This window comes from Aulonocara sp. 'chitande type north' Nkhata Bay, linkage group LG18 (assembly GCF_057382095.1).
Source record: "Aulonocara sp. 'chitande type north' Nkhata Bay isolate Kocher_YH1m ecotype deep benthic linkage group LG18, A_spYH_male_GT1.1, whole genome shotgun sequence".
Lineage (NCBI taxonomy): Eukaryota > Metazoa > Chordata > Actinopteri > Cichliformes > Cichlidae > Aulonocara > Aulonocara sp. 'chitande type north' Nkhata Bay.
Window position 1 is genome coordinate 34,598,727 of NC_141361.1, and position 18,596 is coordinate 34,617,322.

General features: G+C 42.9%; 1 protein-coding gene across 7 annotated transcripts in view; it reads left to right on the plus strand.

The window, feature by feature from the left end:
- LOC147309063 (rho GTPase-activating protein 23-like) overlaps positions 1-18,596 on the plus strand; it is an 83,191-nt gene that overhangs the window by 60,467 nt on the left and 4,128 nt on the right. For 4 of the 7 annotated variants that reach the window (XM_086272751.1, XM_086272750.1, XM_086272747.1 and 1 more), the window contains exons 8-22: positions 181-289; positions 3,206-3,245; positions 4,908-5,045; positions 5,775-6,083; positions 6,163-6,224; positions 10,223-10,350; positions 10,441-10,553; positions 12,553-12,705; positions 14,691-14,769; positions 14,982-15,055; positions 15,146-15,235; positions 15,314-15,439; positions 16,791-16,835; positions 16,968-17,061; positions 18,517-18,548. In XM_086272751.1, coding sequence (XP_086128877.1) covers positions 181-289; positions 3,206-3,245; positions 4,908-5,045; positions 5,775-6,083; positions 6,163-6,224; positions 10,223-10,350; positions 10,441-10,553; positions 12,553-12,705; positions 14,691-14,769; positions 14,982-15,055; positions 15,146-15,235; positions 15,314-15,439; positions 16,791-16,835; positions 16,968-17,061; positions 18,517-18,548 — 1,592 coding nt within the window. Of the gene's footprint in view, positions 1-180; positions 290-3,205; positions 3,246-4,907; positions 5,046-5,774; positions 6,084-6,162; positions 6,225-10,222; positions 10,351-10,440; positions 10,554-12,552; positions 12,706-14,690; positions 14,770-14,981; positions 15,056-15,145; positions 15,236-15,313; positions 15,440-16,790; positions 16,836-16,967; positions 17,062-18,264; positions 18,290-18,516; positions 18,549-18,596 lie in introns of all 7 variants that reach the window. The other 3 variants (XM_086272752.1, XM_086272753.1, XM_086272749.1) reach the window with 2 other exon arrangements.

The window sequence follows — 18,596 nt, forward strand, 5'->3', positions numbered from 1 at the left end:
AATCCCATGCTATGTGAAAGCAAAGTATAAAAACTATTTTTTTACTCCACACTATATATTTTATGTTTACTCATTAACTCATCGACCAGTGTCTCAGTCAATTGTTGGCTTTTTTGTTGTAACCTCGGCTTCTGTCTCCTTCTCCTCTTTTTCTCTCTGACTTACTTTGCGTATTTACAGGTAGTATTAAAAATCGACGATCCTCTTACCTACTCGCCATCACCACTGAGAGATCCAGGTCCTGTGATGAAGGTCTCAACACCTTCAGGGAAGAAAGCCCTGTCTTCTCGTAAGTCGAGAATCCTGGAAATGAAATTTGATGGCTTTGTGTCATTCCAGATATGAGGCCATTTTCCACCTCAGAGACTCAGTTGAACTTTTTTTGTGATTTGTGTGTCCACTACATAGGACATAAATGAATGTCCAGGTCAGGAGGTTAAAGTGGTTTTTACAGAGTAAAAGTCAAATTGTACAACAATTAGAACACAACTGATGTCATAGAGAAATAAATAATAACATAAATAACAAAAGTACGTCAACAGAAGTTAACTTTTTAACAGAGCTGGAATGAGCCCTGGTGCCACAGACTGGCTTAAGTCTTGTACAAGGGACAACTAATAGATTTTGAGCTTATGAGTTAAGACAGCGAACAGCAGTGTACTTAACAATTAGTTCAGATATGTAGTCTGGACTCAGTGCTCCCTGTGGTCGCTCACAGTGGACATATGTCCACTGTGAGCGACCATCTTTGAACAGAGGCGGGGGTTTACGACACCAACTCTCTGCCATCTATAATCCAGTTTTGAGATCCCTTCCCAGACGCCTTAACGCCCACTCACATCCTGGGCCATCTGACCTCAGGAATTCGCATGATAAGGTGGGGCCAGGTTTCACAATGAACACACCCGAAACTCTGGCTGATTGGGACCCACACCCAGTTTCACACCTTGGCTCAGGCGATTAGAGGATCAACAGGGGGTCCTTTTGTCCCTCTGTGGGGGGAAACTCCCACTAGGTTTACAGTGGGGCAAAAAAGTATTTAGTCAGCCACCAATTGTGCAAGTTCCCCCACCTAAAATGATGACAGAGGTCAGTAATTTGCACCAGAGGTACACTTCAACTGTGAGAGACAGAATGTGAAAAAAAAATCCATGAATCCACATGGTAGGATTTGTAAAGAATTTATTCGTAAATTAGGGTGGAAAATAAGTATTTGGTCACCTCAAACAAGGAAAATCTCTGGCTCTCACAGACCTGTAACGTCTTCTGTAAGAAGCTTTTCTGTCCCCCACTCGTTACCTGTATGAATGGCACCTGTTTGAACTCATCATCTGTATAAAAGACACCTGTCCACAGCCTCAAACAGTCAGACTCCAAACTCCGCCATGGCCAAGACCAAAGAGCTTTCGAAGGACACCAGGAAAAGTATTGTAGACCTGCACCAGACTGGGAAGAGTGAATCTACAATAGGCAAGCAGCTTGGTGTGAAAAAATCAACTGTGGGAGCAATCATCAGAAAATGGAAGACATACAAGACCACTGATAATCTCCCTCGATCTGGGGCTCCACGCAAGATCTCATCCCGTGGGGTCAAAATGATTATGAGAACGGTGAGCAAAGATCCCAGAACCACACGGGGGGACCTGGTGAATGACCTGCAGAGAGCTGGGACCAAAGTAACAAAGGTCACCATCAGTAACACACTACAACGGCAGGGAATCAAATCCCGCAGTGCCAGACGTGTTCCGCTGCTGAAGCCAGTGCATGTCCAGGCCCGTCTGAAGTTTGCCAGAGAGCACATGGATGATACAGCAGAGGATTGGGAGAATGTCATGTGGTCAGATGAAACCAAAGTAGAACTTTTTGGTATAAACTCAACTCGTCGTGTTTGGAGGAAGAAGAATACTGAGTTGCATCCCAAGAACACCATACCTACTGTGAAGCATGGGGGTGGAAACATCATGCTACGGGGCTGTTTTTCTGCCAAGGGGACAGGACGACTGATCCGTGTTAAGGACAGAATGAATGGGGCCATGTATCGTGAGATTTTGAGCCAAAACCTCCTTCCATCAGTGAGAACTTTGAAGATGAAACGAGGCTGGGTCTTCCAACATGACAATGATCCAAAACACACCGCCCGGGCAACAAAGGAGTGGCTCCGTAAGAAGCATTTGAAAGTCCTGGAGTGGCCTAGCCAGTCTCCAGACCTCAACCCCATAGAAAATCTGTGGCGGGAGTTGAAAGTCCGTGTTGCTCGGCGACAGCCCCAAAACATCACTGCTCTCGAGAAGATCTGCATGGAGGAATGGGCCAAAATACCAGCTACTGTGTGTGCAAACCTGGTAAAGACCTATAGTAAACGTTTGACCTCTGTTATTGCCAACAAAGGTTACGTTACAAAGTACTGAGTTGTATTTTTGTTATTGACCAAATACTTATTTTCCACCCTGATTTACGAATAAATTCTTTACAAATCCTACCATGTGGATTCATGGATTTTTTTTTCACATTCTGTCTCTCACAGTTGAAGTATACCTCTGGTGCAAATTACTGACCTCTGTCATCATTTTAGGTGGGGGAACTTGCACAATCGGTGGCTGACTAAATACTTTTTTGCCCCACTGTATATCTGGGACTCTCCACCATTTGAACTTAGAACTGAAGAAGCTTCTCGGTCTTCAAGTAACTTAAAGAAGTCCAGATGCTTTTCTTTGCAAGCTCCTTTGATCACTGTTTGACATCACAAATGCACTTCTGGAGGAATGGTCACAGATTCCCATTAATGCACTCCTAAAATTTGTGGAAAGCTTTCCCTAAAAAGTTCAAGCTGTCATAGCTACAAATGGTGCTGACATTATATTAAACGTTATGGCTTAAGAATGGAATGTCAGTCAGTTTCATATGCATGTAAGGATCTGAACAACTTTTTCTGTGCAGGTAATTTTGCTCATTGGTCTAAGCTGATTCAAAATTTTTACGGAACATCATGAATCCAGTGATTCTGACACAATAGTGAAATCAGAAAGGCTCAAAGGAATGAGTAATGAAGTGCAAACATGCAAACATTCATGCCTGACGTACTGTGAAAAAAGTTAATCTTCTAGTTTAACCAAATAATACAGAGTAATCAATAAAACTTTAAAAACTTGAATTTTATTGCAATATACCGTCTATATCTGTAACTCGTTTGCTGTCTGCTCCACAGTAAACTACCAAAAAGGGTCAAGAGCTTTTTCACGGATGGGGTGAGTCACTCTCATTTCTAAATTCTTGACCTGGATATTGTCATATGTGTTTTCTATATTTAGTTCATTGATGTTTACAGGAACCCAGTAACCACTGTCTTTGTAAGTTCCATAAGAATAGAATAGAATAGCTCTTTATTTTTTATTGTACATGTACAACAAAATTGTGGGTGCTCCACACCAACTGTGCCGGAGTAAAATATAAATAGCAACAGGAATAAATAGCAAACAGGAGAAATATATACAATCAAGAGGGATATGTACAAAAATAAGAAAAAGGCACACAAAGTTGCAAAGTGCTTGGAAATAGTGCAAAGAAAATTAAATACTTGGTCTGAGTAGAGTCTGTGGTGGGAGTTACTCAGACCATGGCTCAGATTAGTGAGGTGAGTGGGCAGAGTGGGGTGTGGGGGTTTGTCAACAGTCCAAATGGCCCAGGGGAAGAAGCTGTTTGTTAGACTGAAGGTGTTGGACCTGATTGACCTGTGGTGCCAACCAGAGGGAAGCGGGTCAATCAGGTGGTGAGCGGGGTGCAATGGCTCTGGTTTTCCTGAGACAGGAGGATCTGGCAATGGCCGAGGGTAGGCAACCCCTGCATGCCAAACACCCAGGCAGTAGGAAAGCACACTCTCCACTGACGAGCAGTAGAAGGCCAACTGCAGCTTCTGGTCCAAATTATTCTTCCTCAAGACACAGAGGAAGTGCAGCCACTGCTGGGCCTTCTTTACCGGGGTGTTGGTGTTGTGAGTCCAGGTGAGATCAGCAGAGATGTGGGTTCCCAGAAATGGAGTTATTGAGGCTGGTTGGTGAGGAAGTCTTTGATCCAGGAGCAGGTGGCAGGGGGGGGATCTGAAGATGGTTCCGTTTGGTGGTGAGGATGTCTAGGATTATGGTGTTGAATGCTGAGCTATAGCCCATGAAGAGCATGCACACATAGCTCTTCATGTTCTCCAGATGGCTCAGTGCTCTGTGAAGGGTGATGGTGATGGCATCCTCTGTGGACTGATTTGCTCTGTAAGCAAACTGTTGGGGGTTGAGGGAGGGGAGTAGAGAGTTTTTGATGTGCTGTGACACTATCCACTCAACACACTTCATGAATACAGACATGAGGGCTATAGGCCTGTAGTCAATAAGGCTGTCTATACCAGTCTTTGGATGTGAGTGATGATGGGGGCTCTCAGACAGGTGGGAACAGTGGCATGAGCCGCGAGGTGGGGGGGGGGGGCAAAGAAACCGAGTGAAGAAGGTGTTGAGCTCCTTTGTGAGTTTGTGGCCGCTGTTACGGGTTGGGGGCTCTGGCCTTTGTAGTTGGTGAGGGCTTGGATGCTAGAGGTTATTATAAGTGAGGAAGTCCTGTATCCTCCTGTAGGCCTCCTTGGCTTGTTTGATGTCTCTACTCAGTTCGGCTCTGGCAGTGCTGCACAGAGAACTGTCCCTAAGCTTGAAGGCAAAGTTAAGAGTTCTTATCAGAGCCTGCACGTCACTCATCATCCAAGGTTTTTGGTTAGGAAAAACCCAGATAGTTTTTCTGTCACTGTCAGATTCTCCACACAGCACTTAATGTAGAAAAGGCCAGACTGAGTGCAAGTCTCCACGTCCTGCTTTTTGAAGATGGACCAGTCTTGTTAGATCGAAACATAATACTTCCACAATGTGTTTCAGTCTTTGGAAAGTCTGCAAGCCCAAGAGGACGCCCGATCCAAGCGCCACTCCACCTCTGAGCTGGGTATCATCACCTTCAGTGATGTTCACAAGGAGGGCTGGCTGCACTACAAACAGATTCTGACAGAGAAGGGAAAGGTAAAAATAAAAGAAGAAGAAAAAACCCCACTGTGTCTGCATTTATGCAGGATGTCTTTTCTAATGCTTGTCCGTGTCCAGGTGTTAGCAAACTAAAAAGAGATGGCCAGCTCTTATGTAAGGACACTTATTCCGACTTTCCACTTAGTGTTTGCTGAAAAGGAGAGAGGGGTTTCTGAGATCACCAAAGAAAACACCTGCCTCCTGGCTACACCTAGAAAGTCTTTCCACAAAACACATAAACGTTATCGGCCCTGGAAAAGACCAACAACACCCACCAGGAATGAGTTTTGAAAACAACGCAAACTAAATTTACACCAAATGGACCAACACACACACACAGACACACACACACACACACCTCTTCAAATGCCTCCTTCAAGTTGGTTGGGCAAATTTCCATATACCCTCAAGTAAGCATAATTGTATTGTGAGATTTGCTGTTGAACGGTGCATCCTGATTTGGTATTTGCCTGTGATAATAAATATATTAATACACCTATCAGACACAGCATCAAAACAAAACTCTGTACAATACTGTATAGGTCATCTTTATGTTGCCAAACCAGCATCAGGCAAAGAACTCTGGCTAAATGTTTAAGTTCTTTAAAATATGACATACACCTTCATGTGAAGAAATGAGTTTCAGCGAGCCAATCAGGTAGTTTCAGTTGCTAAACGGTACATTTTTTTAAGGTTATGCCTTCTCTTCATCTTTCTTCATGACAGAAAGTTGGTGGGAGTATGCGACCGTGGAGACGCGCCTTCTCCGTTCTCCGCTCCCATTCACTCTTCCTTTACAAAGACAAGCGAGATGCAGTGATTCACGGGGCAGGAGCAGGACCCGGTCAGGTTGAACATTGTCCAATCAGCATCCGCTGTTGCTTGATTGACATTGCCTACAGTGAAACCAAGCGGAAACACACCTTGAGGTTGACCACGCAGGATTTCTGCGAGTACCTGCTTCAGGCCGAGGATAGCGATGACATGCTGGCATGGATCAAGGTTATTAGGGAGAATAGCAAAACGGATAACGAGGTATGAATAATATTTGCTAGTTTGCACTGGCTGCACAAACACATACACCAAACTAATTTGTGGCTTTCATTCTTTATAGGAGATTGGTTTCTCAAGACAGGCTCTCATCAACAAGAAGCTGAATGACTACAAGAAACACAGGTCAGGATGAATAATTATATTAAGTAAAAAGTCTGCGCCTTACAGTAATTAGAAGTCACTGTAATTCTGGGCTTGAAGATTGCCACAAATCATACTTTAAACTGCAATTTCCCCAAATTACAAATAAAACTGTAGTCATCATGAAAAGAATTTGGAATATACAGAACATTTCCCAAAATATTGCCAAAAGTATTCACTCATCCATCCAAATCATTGAATTCAGGTGTTCCAATCACTTCCATGGCCACAGGTGTATAAAATCAAGTACACAGGCATGTAGGCTGCTTCTACAAAGAATGAAAGAATGGGTCCGTCAGGTTCAGGCCAAGAACGGGACCCAAATGCAGGACTTTCCAAAATAGAGAGTGAGTTTATTTATAGTGAAGATAGTTGAATAGTGATAGTAATGTGACAATTTCCAAAACACATGTCTTCCGTTGTGGTGCTTCTGACTCCCACACAGTGCTCGTGGACCATTGCGTGAATGGTGAAAACTCCAGCTCTTCGTATATATAACCTTCCGGCCTGATGATGCGCATAAACCGCCACTCTGGAAACACACGCACACACTCAAAAACAAATACAGTGGGGCAAAAAAGTATTTAGTCGCCACCGATTGTGCAAGTTCCCCCACCTAAAATGATGACAGAGGTCAGTAATTTGCACCACAGGTACACTTCAACTGTGAGAGACAGAATGTGAAAAAAAATCCATGAATCCACATGGTAGGATTTGTAAAGAATTTATTCGTAAATCAGGGTGGAAAATAAGTATTTGGTCAATAACAAAAATACAACTCAATACTTTGTAACATAACCTTTGTTGGCAATAACAGAGGTCAAACGTTTACTATAGGTCTTTACCAGGTTTGCACACACAGTAGCTGGTATTTTGGCCCATTCCTCCATGCAGATCTTCTCGAGAGCAGTGATGTTTTGGGGCTGTCGCCGAGCAACACGGACTTTCAACTCCCGCCACAGATTTTCTATGGGGTTGAGGTCTGGAGACTGGCTAGGCCACTCCAGGACTTTCAAATGCTTCTTACGGAGCCACTCCTTTGTTGCCCGGGCGGTGTGTTTTGGATCATTGTCATGTTGGAAGACCCAGCCTCGTTTCATCTTCAAAGTTCTCACTGATGGAAGGAGGTTTTGGCTCAAAATCTCACGATACATGGCCCCATTCATTCTGTCCTTAACACGGATCAGTCGTCCTGTCCCCTTGGCAGAAAAACAGCCCCATAGCATGATGTTTCCACCCCCATGCTTCACAGTAGGTATGGTGTTCTTGGGATGCAACTCAGTATTCTTCTTCCTCCAAACACGACGAGTTGAGTTTATACCAAAAAGTTCTACTTTGGTTTCATCTGACCACATGACATTCTCCCAATCCTCTGCTGTATCATCCATGTGCTCTCTGGCAAACTTCAGACGGGCCTGGACATGCACTGGCTTCAGCAGCGGAACACGTCTGGCACTGCGGGATTTGATTCCCTGCCGTTGTAGTGTGTTACTGATGGTGACCTTTGTTACTTTGGTCCCAGCTCTCTGCAGGTCATTCACCAGGTCCCCCCGTGTGGTTCTGGGATCTTTGCTCACCGTTCTCATGATCATTTTGACCCCACGGGATGAGATCTTGCGTGGAGCCCCAGATCGAGGGAGATTATCAGTGGTCTTGTATGTCTTCCATTTTCTGATGATTGCTCCCACAGTTGATTTTTTCACACCAAGCTGCTTGCCTATTGTAGATTCACTCTTCCCAGTCTGGTGCAGGTCTACAATACTTTTCCTGGTGTCCTTCGAAAGCTCTTTGGTCTTGGCCATGGCGGAGTTTGGAGTCTGACTGTTTGAGGCTGTGGACAGGTGTCTTTTATACAGATGATGAGTTCAAACAGGTGCCATTCATACAGGTAACGAGTGGGGGACAGAAAAGCTTCTTACAGAAGACGTTACAGGTCTGTGAGAGCCAGAGATTTTCCTTGTTTGAGGTGACCAAATACTTATTTTCCACCCTGATTTACGAATAAATTCTTTACAAATCCTACCATGTGCATTCTTGAATTTTTTTTTCACATTCTGTCTCTCACAGTTGAAGTATACCTCTGGTGCAAATTACTGACCTCTGTCATCATTTTAGGTGGGGGAACTTGCACAATCGGTGGCTGACTAAATACTTTTTTGCCCCACTGTACACATAAAGGAGGGAACCGGGAGGGGAGCCTTGACAATGAAGATAGAAAAAACATAACACACAGGCAGGTTAACCGGCGAGGACTGCCAGACCATGACAGGATCACTCTCAGGGGCACAGTGAATTCCTGCATGGTACCATGATAGGATGCCATTTGTGCAACAGTTAACTGTTATTGGTTTCATAACAAAGACGTCAACTCTGCCACAGAGTGGTAGGCCATGTAAAATCGCTGAGCAGGGTCAGCAGATGGCACATAGTGCATAGAGGGTGCCAACTTTCTCTAAACTTCATTTGGCCTTGCTGATTTGATCACGAGTAGTGTGTAGAGAGCTTCATAGAATGGGTTTCCATGGCTGAGCAGCTGCATCCAAGAATTCGATCACTGTGCAATCCAAAGCATCAAATGCAGTAGTGTAAAGCACGCCGGCACTGGACATTAGAGCAATGGAGACGTGTTCTCTGGAGTGAAGAATCATACTTGTCTGTTTGGCAATCTGATGAAGGAGTCTGGTGGTTGCCAGGGGAATGGTACTTATCTGACTGGTGGAGGGGGGAATATGGTGTGGGGTTGTTTTTCAGTGAAAGGAACTCTCAGTGCCACATGACTATCCATCCATTCTCTTACACTTTGCAGAGGACTGGAGCCTATCCAAGCTACCACAGGGTAAGAGGCAAGGTACACCCTGTACAGACTGCCAGTCTGATGCAGGGTTAACACAGAGAGACAGACAACCATTCGCACTCACATTCACACCTTTGGGCAATTTAGAATCACCAATAAATGCAACCCCACTAATTGTATGCCTTTGGACTGTGGGAGGAAGCTGGAGTACCTGGAGAGAACCCATGGGGAGAACACGCAAACTCCACATAGAAAGGCCCTTGCCAGAGGGTGGAGTCAAACTGAGGTTTCTGTGAGGCAACAGTCCTAACCACCAGGCCACCATGCCACCCAGATACCATTTGGACAACTTCATGTGAAGGTGTAATTGGTCCACTTGGATTTTTTAACATTTTTTTCTGTTTCCTGTTTTTTATTTAAACGTTGACATTTTATGATCCTGATGAAGACCACAAGCCAAAATGCGTTGGTCACTTGATAAAGTTGTTTCCCATTACTTTAAGTGCCACTGGAGTGTCCACGTCATGACAACTTCATTCTCCCAATTTTGTGGGAACTGGACCAGTCCAAAAAGCAAGGTCCATAAAGACATAAATGAGCAAGTGGGATGTGGAAGAAGTTGACTGGCCTGTAGAGAGTACTGACCTCGACAGAACACCTTTGGGAGGAATTAGAAAGAGAAGCCAAGTCTCCGTGTCCTTACAAATCCACTTCTGCAAGAAGGGCCACAAATAACTCTAATAAATCACACTCCTAAACTTTGTGGAAAACGTTCTGAGAAGAGGTGAAGCTGTTATAGCTGCAAAGAGGGCTGACCTAATAGAAACTCTATGAATTAAATTGGGGTTAACATGTTGCTTAAAGATACTTGGCATGCAGACTAGGGGCAGCCAGGGATCAAACCACCAACCTTCCAGTTAGTAGATGGCCTGCTCTACTGCCCGAGCTACAGCTATCCTGGCAATCAATGTCATTCAAGTGCATATACTTGTAAATATGGATATATACTTTTGGCAATATAGTGTATCAAAACCACTGCACCTTTTTATTTATTAATATCTTTTGAAGACACATCAAAACTAACAACTTCTGTTAACCTTGTTACATCCACTTAAACTAACATCCACACCTAAACCAACACGATGAGGTTAAAAATTGCCTAACTTTGTTGTTCTCTTTTGTGTAGTCTGACAGGTAGTAAGCTAGACTCCTCTCCCAGAGCCCATCGTATGATGCCGCCCTTCTTTCTGGCAAAAACTGACAACACTTCAGTGAACAGAGCTTCCAGATCTGGAGGGTCTAAACATGACTCTGGTTTGTGTTCTTCAGTATATATGACAAATCAAAGCAGCAAAAATGCTTAACTTAATTATGTATCCATTTATCTGCATCTGTGTGAGTCAGATGATAACAAGGCACTGTGGAGCATCAACATCATGAAGAAGGCCAAGAAGACAGGTGTTCCAAAGGCTTTTGGTGTACGTCTCGAGGACTGTCAGCCTGCTGTCAACCATAAGGTAAGTCAAAATTCATAGTAAAAAAAACTGCTTGGCTACAAGCAGAATCATTAAATAATCCCAAAATCAAACTGTCAAGTTAAAGTGGAGCAGACCTATAAATGTATTTTTTGCCTTGGGTCTATTGTAAATCAGTTTTTTCTTTGGTGAACTTTATTGTTTCTGTAAGTGGTTAAAACAAGTTAGCAGGGAAAAAAAGTTTGTTTTAAAATAATGTACAATAAAATAGGTTTCTAATGAGATTTTAAGTAAAACAAAGCCGTGTAGCTCATTGGAAAGTATGATAGGTATTTTACTGAAACTGATGTATTCAAGTTTTCTGAAAATCTTACGAATGCGATAACTCGAGAAAGCATTCACCTAGGATTTCAAACTGATACCACAGGTATATCTACTAAAAATCTCGGACAAGTTTTAATCTCAGTGACTTTGGACTGAAGGTCAGAGGTCAAGTTCTCTGAAAAAAACCAAGAGGGTCCAAATACCATCAGTGTGTTAGGTGCATCAGAGATGTAGACTTGGATGTACTCTAAGATTTCTAGTGTCCAGAGCAATGGTGATACAGGCAAGATGGTGACCATTTAAGACGGAGACTTGGAAAAGTTTGGACAGAGGTTCCAATGGAGTATTTAGTTGTTTGGCTATGAAGTGTCTTTGTAGACACTTCATTCTTACTCACGGGCTGAGTAGAGGTAAAAACCCTACTCAGCCCGTGAGTCTGTTAACACTTCAAAGGAGTCATCATCGAGGAGCTTAGCAGAAATCAAAAGATTGTATAAGGAGAAAGAACACTCCTTAAAAGTGCCCTGCTTTCAAGTGCCGCTGTGCTGTTGAAGTAATGTTTTCAGCTCATCTGTTTGAATTCTAGAGATCATTGTGTTAGTAAAAAATCTCAGCCTTTTTCCAGTTGACTGGAGAAGGATTCCAGCTGAGACGAGGCTCTCTCTGTGGACTGAGAGGAACGGACAAAGATGGCGGTGTGATAGTGACTCTCTGATGCTTCTGAGAGATGTAAACTGTGAAAGGCAATTCATTTTGAGAGCAAATAATCTGCGCCATACTGTTACTTGTTAAAGCACTCATTCTTATTTGGTAGCAAGATGGTGGAGTGGTGTGCTCCACCACCTGGGCTCTCTGAGGGGAAAAAGCCTCCTAAAGATGATACAAGGAAACAAAGTTAGCAGAGTTTGTTAACAAGTAGAAATCTAAGCTAGAGTGAACTGACTGAAGGGCCGCAGAGCAGGGTGATGGCTGGGACAAAGGTAAGTCTACTGGTATACAAGCACATATTAAATCCACACTGACTTTGAAGGGGTCCTTTCCAGAGACAGCCTTCACATAGGGAAGCAAGCAAGAGACATTACCATTTGATGACCCATGTGTTATTGTATTGTCTTCTGCTGAGAGTATTTCTGATGAGGTGTCTGTGAGTAATAGTGTCAGGTGCTTTTACCAAGTATGTATGTTTGTTTGGTCATTTAAGTTCTCTTTATTCATTTTCAGTTTGTTTCTTAGTTTACTTCTGGTTTAGAGTTTCACCTTTTCACCTTTTTGGTGTGTCTTCTATTTGGATTTATTGACTTTATTTTCTGCTCCATTTTTGGATTTCTGCTATGCTTGAAAACGTTGCCTTTTGTTTAATAATTCCAGTTAAATAAAATAATCAAAAAGGCAGCTCAGTTGTTGAGCTGAAACTGGACCCTGTGAAGGCACTGTTAGAGCACAGAACACGGTATTTTGTCATTCTCTTAATTTGCTCGCCAATCTTGTCCATCTTATTGTCCAAGGTCCCCACTTTTCCCAAAAAGATCAATGGAACAGACAAAGACAAGCCACTAAAGCAACTGTTCCAGAAATAACTTATTTCAAATGATGTATATGTTCAGACGGAGTGTGATTGTCATGTGATGCTGAGGTTGTAGGTGAAAATCTGTTTGTTGAAATAGTTTTTTTATTGTCTATTTTTCCCTCTTTTGTCTCCCTTGCTTTCTCTTATCAGTTTGTTCCTCTAATAGTGGAGATGTGTTGTGGTGTTGTAGAGGCAACTGGTCTGGAGTACACTGGTATATACCGTGTACCAGGCAACAATGCCATGGTGTCTAACTTGCAGGAGCATCTCAACAAGGGCATGGACTTGAACACTGCTGAAGAGGTATGGAAACGAGCCCTGCTTTGCTTAGCAGACTACAGCAACTAATGTTACATCATGATGAGTTTTTTAAATGTTCAAAATTTTACATCTGAAACAGATTAAATTATTAGAAAACTATAGAGGAAATTTTTAACACAATAAAGATAAAGTCTGACTGTGGCAGGTCAGACTGAAAGTACATACCACTGAAGACTATAATCTAAGGAGCTGATTATAATCTATAATGACAGGAGCTGAAGTTATTTCTTTTGTCTTCCCTTTGAGTAACTGCAGCACCTTTTTTTCGAACTCTTAATTATTTCAAATCATCAAATTAATTTTAATATTAGACAAAGATAACCCAAGGACATTTATTTTAACTTATTAGGGGAAAAAGTTATCCAAACCTACCAAGTCCTAAATGAAAAATTGTTAAATTCTGATCAATGATCATGCTACTTGTCATTTTTCATATCCTTCCTGGTGAACTTGATGTGTTGGTCCACCGAGTTAATGTGATCAGCACCGTGAACAAACTCTGTGGACCAACACATCAAGTTCACCAGAGAGGAAAGACCATCTCTGAATTGAGGAGGTGATCTAAAGGGTAAACCTTTGCCATCTTACAATGCTGTGATTGCAGCCATTCCCCAACTTTTTGTGAATTATGCTTATGGCCACTGATCAATAGCCATTGATCAATGGTCTTTGATCAGTGGTTGTTGATCAATGACCATGACAATTTGCATATTAATGATCAAGGAACTGGCCTCACAGCCCATTGTTCGCCAGCGGTGCTAGTTTCAGTCACTGTGCAAAGGTACTGCTTAAAGGTTAGGCAAAGCTGTGGTCAGCTGAGACTGAAGAAGTCAGCTGGATGAGTGACAAAACATTTCGTCCCCTGAAAACGCTACGTCCCGATGAAAAGAATACCTTTTTGGGATGACCTAAAGAACAGATTGCCGCCAATAGAATAGAAAAGAAGTTTTTCTATGCCATATTTGAAACAGATTTTATGTGTAATTTTGATAGATTAGGTAATTCCCACATAGCGAAATTGGTATGGCCCAGATCTGGCCCACACAGTGTGTGCACACATGGCCCACATACCGCAAAGAATGACGGCGCTTTGCTGGCCCAGATATGTTTTGCCAGAGGTGGCCCACACATGGGCCAGCACAAGGCCAGTTGCAGACACACTGGTGGTCCTGTGCTGGCCCAGAACAGTTTCAGCTCTGGCCCCAGATGTCAGCCTAATGTGTACCTTAATCAAGCCATGTAATAACAACATGTGCCAGAACATAATAGTACAAAAGCAACATGACTAAACTCTGTTCAGGCAGTGAATTCTTAAATAGTGCTTTTCTAGTCTCTATACAACATGCCACATTAACACATCTTCTCCTAACTACATTCATACATATTCACATTCAGCATGCAGACTGGAGGAACCAGGGATTGAACCACTAACCTTCCAATCAGCAGGTGATCTGCTCTACCTCCTGAGCTACAGCCGGCCAGTGGTAAACTTGAGTAAACCATCACTAGGTTTTGGATAAAGTGTACACTCACAAACCTGTCAAACCTGCATTTGAAACGTTGGCTACCATAGCAGTATAGTACTGCAAATGGCATTTGGGTCTTCTAACTAAAATTGGAAAATAGGAACATAAATAGTGCCATCATTGCCAGACCTGGCCCACATCTGGTTGACATACACTCTGCCATGACACCAGTCAGTCAGAAGGGCCAGCTTGATGCCGGATCCGGGCCAGACCTGTTTGCTATGAGCCTGGGCCACATAACCCAAACCACAATCGAGCCAGATATGGCATGCCATCGCATAGACAGTGCCATCTATGCCAGGCCTGGCCCATATCTGGATGACATACGTCTTATCATGCCAGAAGTCAGCCAGCAGTGCCGGCTTGATACCAGATCTGGGCCAGACCTGTCTGCTATGTGGGATACTATAATCCTAAAGCCTCCTCTTCATGTCCTCACAGAGATGGCAAGACCTGAATGTTATCAGCAGCCTACTTAAAACATTCTTCCGAAAACTGCCTGAGCCTCTGTTTACTGATGGTGAGTCCAGACATTTGTTTACAGTGAAATGTCAAAGAATCTTTAACGAGTATGTATTGAATAATGTTCTGTTGCTTGGATAAAAAATAAAAAAAGATTGCATTTTTTCTTCAGTGGCAAGTTACAAAGCCGCTGAATTTGTTGGCATATGATTTTCAGAATTTTAGAATATCACTTGTAGTTAGTTAGTCATCCATTATCTCTGCCTACAGATAAATACAATCACTTCATTGATGCCAACCGGATTGAAGATGGAGAAGAGAGATTAAAGACAATGAACAAACTGGTAAAAGAGGGCAGAGAACAGAGAAGTGAACATACTTCTGTCTTTTTGATAGTAAAACTCTCTCTATATGTACCCATTGCTTCTTTCTAGATCCATGACCTGCCAGATCATTATTATCACACCCTTAAGTTTCTGTTGGGTCACCTCAAGAAGGTAGCAGATCACTCTGAAAAGAATAAGGTAACCTTTACCTTCAGTCCCATCAATTGAATCGTGGTTTTTTTGTGGTCTAAAATGAAGTTTTAATATTATTTCCAGATGGAGCCAAGAAATCTAGCCCTGGTGTTTGGACCCACTCTGGTGAGGACATCAGAGGACAACATGACAGACATGGTCACCCACATGCCTGATCGCTACAAAATAGTAGAGACCCTTATCCTGCATGTAAGAACCACCAGCTGCTTGCTCCAGTTGCACCTCTGTGAATCGCCAGTTGTGTTTTATGCATTAACACCATGCAGTAGTGCTGCATTCAGTTCTGCCTCCAGTGGTGTAGTGGACAATACTGTACATTCAATTAGCAACTAAAAGGTTGTTGGTTCAATTGTAGCCAAAGATGCAAATTTTCTTTGTGTCAAGAAAGGTATGTGAAAGTTGCTTTAGTGGTTCAGTTCTACTTATATAGTGCAAGTTCTGTTTGAAGATGCTTTATATTGTAAGATAAACACCCTGCAATATTAGAGAAAAAAAATAATCAAGCAATCCTTTATAAGCAAACGCTTGGGAACTGTGGAAAGGAATATGTCTGTGAAGGTTCTCAGTCATCCAGGTCATCGTAGTCTAAGGAGCTTGGAAAGAAAACCGTCTGGACTCATTTCCCGAGGTCAAATGGCCCAGGATGTGAGTGGGCGTTAAGGCGTCTGGGAAATCACATGATAGGGTGGGGCTAAGTTTCACAATGAGCTCACCTGAAACTTTGGCTGATTTTGACCTGAACCCGTTTTCACACCTTGGCTCGTGTGATTAGTTGGAGGATCATTACGGGGTCCATTGTCCATCTTGGGGGGACACTCCCACAAGGCTTAAATCTGGGACTCTCCACCATTTGACCCTCAAACTGAGAGGTGAAATGTCTTCAAGCAACTTAAAGAAGTGCAGACACTTTTCTTTCCAAGCTCCCTAGACTGTGGAAAGGAAGAATTCCCTTTAACAGATAGAGAACTCCATCAGAACCAGGCTTAGGGAGGGGGAACCATCTACTGCAGCTGGATGGATGGTGAACACAAGCAGACTGCAAAAAGCAAACAGGACATAACACTTGTGACACTTGTTACAAATAGTTTGATAGTGGCACATAAGCAAACACAGAGAAGATCTCAGTGCATCATGGGAAATCATCCAGCAATCTGAGCGTATAGCAGCATAACTGAGGGATGGTTCAGGGTAAACCGATCCAGCCCTAACCTGCTTTTGGTAAAAAGGAAAGAAACAAAGAAAGGAAATGTTAAGTTTAATCCTAAAAGCAGAAAGTGTCTGTCTCCTGAATCCAAACTGGGAACAGGTTCCACAGGAGAGATGGGAGACTCCTATTCTGCTTTTAAATATTCTAGGAACCGCAAGTAAGCCTGCTGTCTGAGAGCAAAGTGCTCTATCAGAATAATATGCAACTATAAAATCTATATAGGACTATAAAGGACTCCTTGTTTACATAAGCAACTAGAATCTATTTGATAAATATGATTCAAAATAGTGCAGCAGAATTTCCTTGATACCAGCTGTTTCCTTTCTCCAACAGTATGACTGGTTCTTCAGTAATGAAGAGCTTGATAAAGAAGAGAAGGTATGGGCTCTTATCACCCAAATGAACAGAAAACACCATGAATGACTGTATGCATTCAGATGTCGTCACTTCTTTTATGTGTGTGTGTGTGTGTGTGTGTGTGCGCCCGCGTGCGTTTGTGTGTGACTGTAGGCCCCAGATGATAATTGGGACATACAGCCTTTGCCCAACATTGACCATCTGCTGACCAACATTGGCAAGCCGGGCATGCCAAGAGAGGCATCAGGTGAGGAGTGGGGGCTGCTGCAAGAGTCCTTTAATGCTTCACCAACAGACGGATTCAATTGTACGCACATTGTGAAGCAGCTAGATTCTCGTGAGCTTTAAGAGTAGCTCAAGAACAGTGGGTAGAGAGCTTAATGGAATGTGTTGTCATGGCCTAGCAGCTGCTTCCAAACCTTGCATGACCGAGCACAATGCAAAGTAATGGATGTACTCTAGAGCAGTAGAGACGGAGTGACAATTTCTGGAGTAAAAAAAATCATGCTTCTATGTCTGGCAGCCCACTGGAAGAGTCTGGGTTTGGCAGTTGCCAGGAGAATGGTACTTGTCTGACTGCATTGTGCCAAATGTAAAGTTTGGTGGAGGAGGGATTATGGTGTGTGGTTTTTCAGCAGTTGGGCCGGGTCCCTTAGATCCAGTGAAAAGAAGTCTTAATGCTTCAGCATTTTGCTCACTGCCTGGGACCATGGAACCCAACTGGCATTTGCTATAGAATACCAGAATTGATAGGTCGACCAATGGTGCCCTGTACATTTCACAGAGGGCAGCATCTTCACCTGGTCACTTTTGACAGGCATAAAATAGCCTGGAGACGACGTGGCCAACGTTATGCTGTGCGTAACATCGCTCAGCATTACCAGTTTGGTCATGGGTCATAGTCAGGGGAGGCATATTCATGAAAGAACGCACAGACCTCTAGGCAAAGACTAGATAAAGGCACCCTGACTGCCATTAGGTGTTCGGATAAATTCCTTAAACGTACTGTCAGACCCTTTTTGGTGCAATGGGTCCTGGTTTCTCCTGGTGCACAAAAATACCCAGCAAGAGTATGCAGGGGTTCAGACACTGACAATCTAATGCCACTGCATTCAACACTAGCAACACAGAAATGTTGAAACATTAGACGGGCTTTAGTAGAAATCACTGAGTTCACTATTTCCTCACTGAACACAGACTCTTGCCAATTTATGGTTAATTCAGATGAGCAGTGGAAACACTGCTTACATACAACTTGAAGAAAAGAGCCTCACTGCTTTAGTTGGAAAGTCTTAACTTTCCCTCCTTATTCATAATTCTGTAGCCTCATCAACTGACAGCATTTTTCTTTCTCAGCAGACCTCTGTTCTGTTGTGCTTGTAGATACTGACAATGTTTCCTACTTTTTCCTCTGTTCTCTTCTTCTGGGCCTTTCTGTGCTTTTTTCTAGCTGAGACAGTGGATCAACCTCTTCGGTAGGACCAGGTCTTCCTTTCTGTGTGTTTGCTCTTTCTTTGGATTCATTTAACCATTTGTGCTCTTTCCACAACTATTGTTTTTTCCAACATCTCCACTTTGCCTTTTTGAAAGCAGCTTGTGCTGTGATTTCTCTTTATTTACATGTTTTTATATTTTGTGACCATCCTAACATTACTACCATCCAATGATGACATTAACTAACTTACTTTTTCCTTTCTATCAGGTTCCACCACCAGCGATTCTCTTAAGTTAAAGGTAGGTGCTAATTCTTGGAATAGGATATCACATTTTGCAATAGAAAAA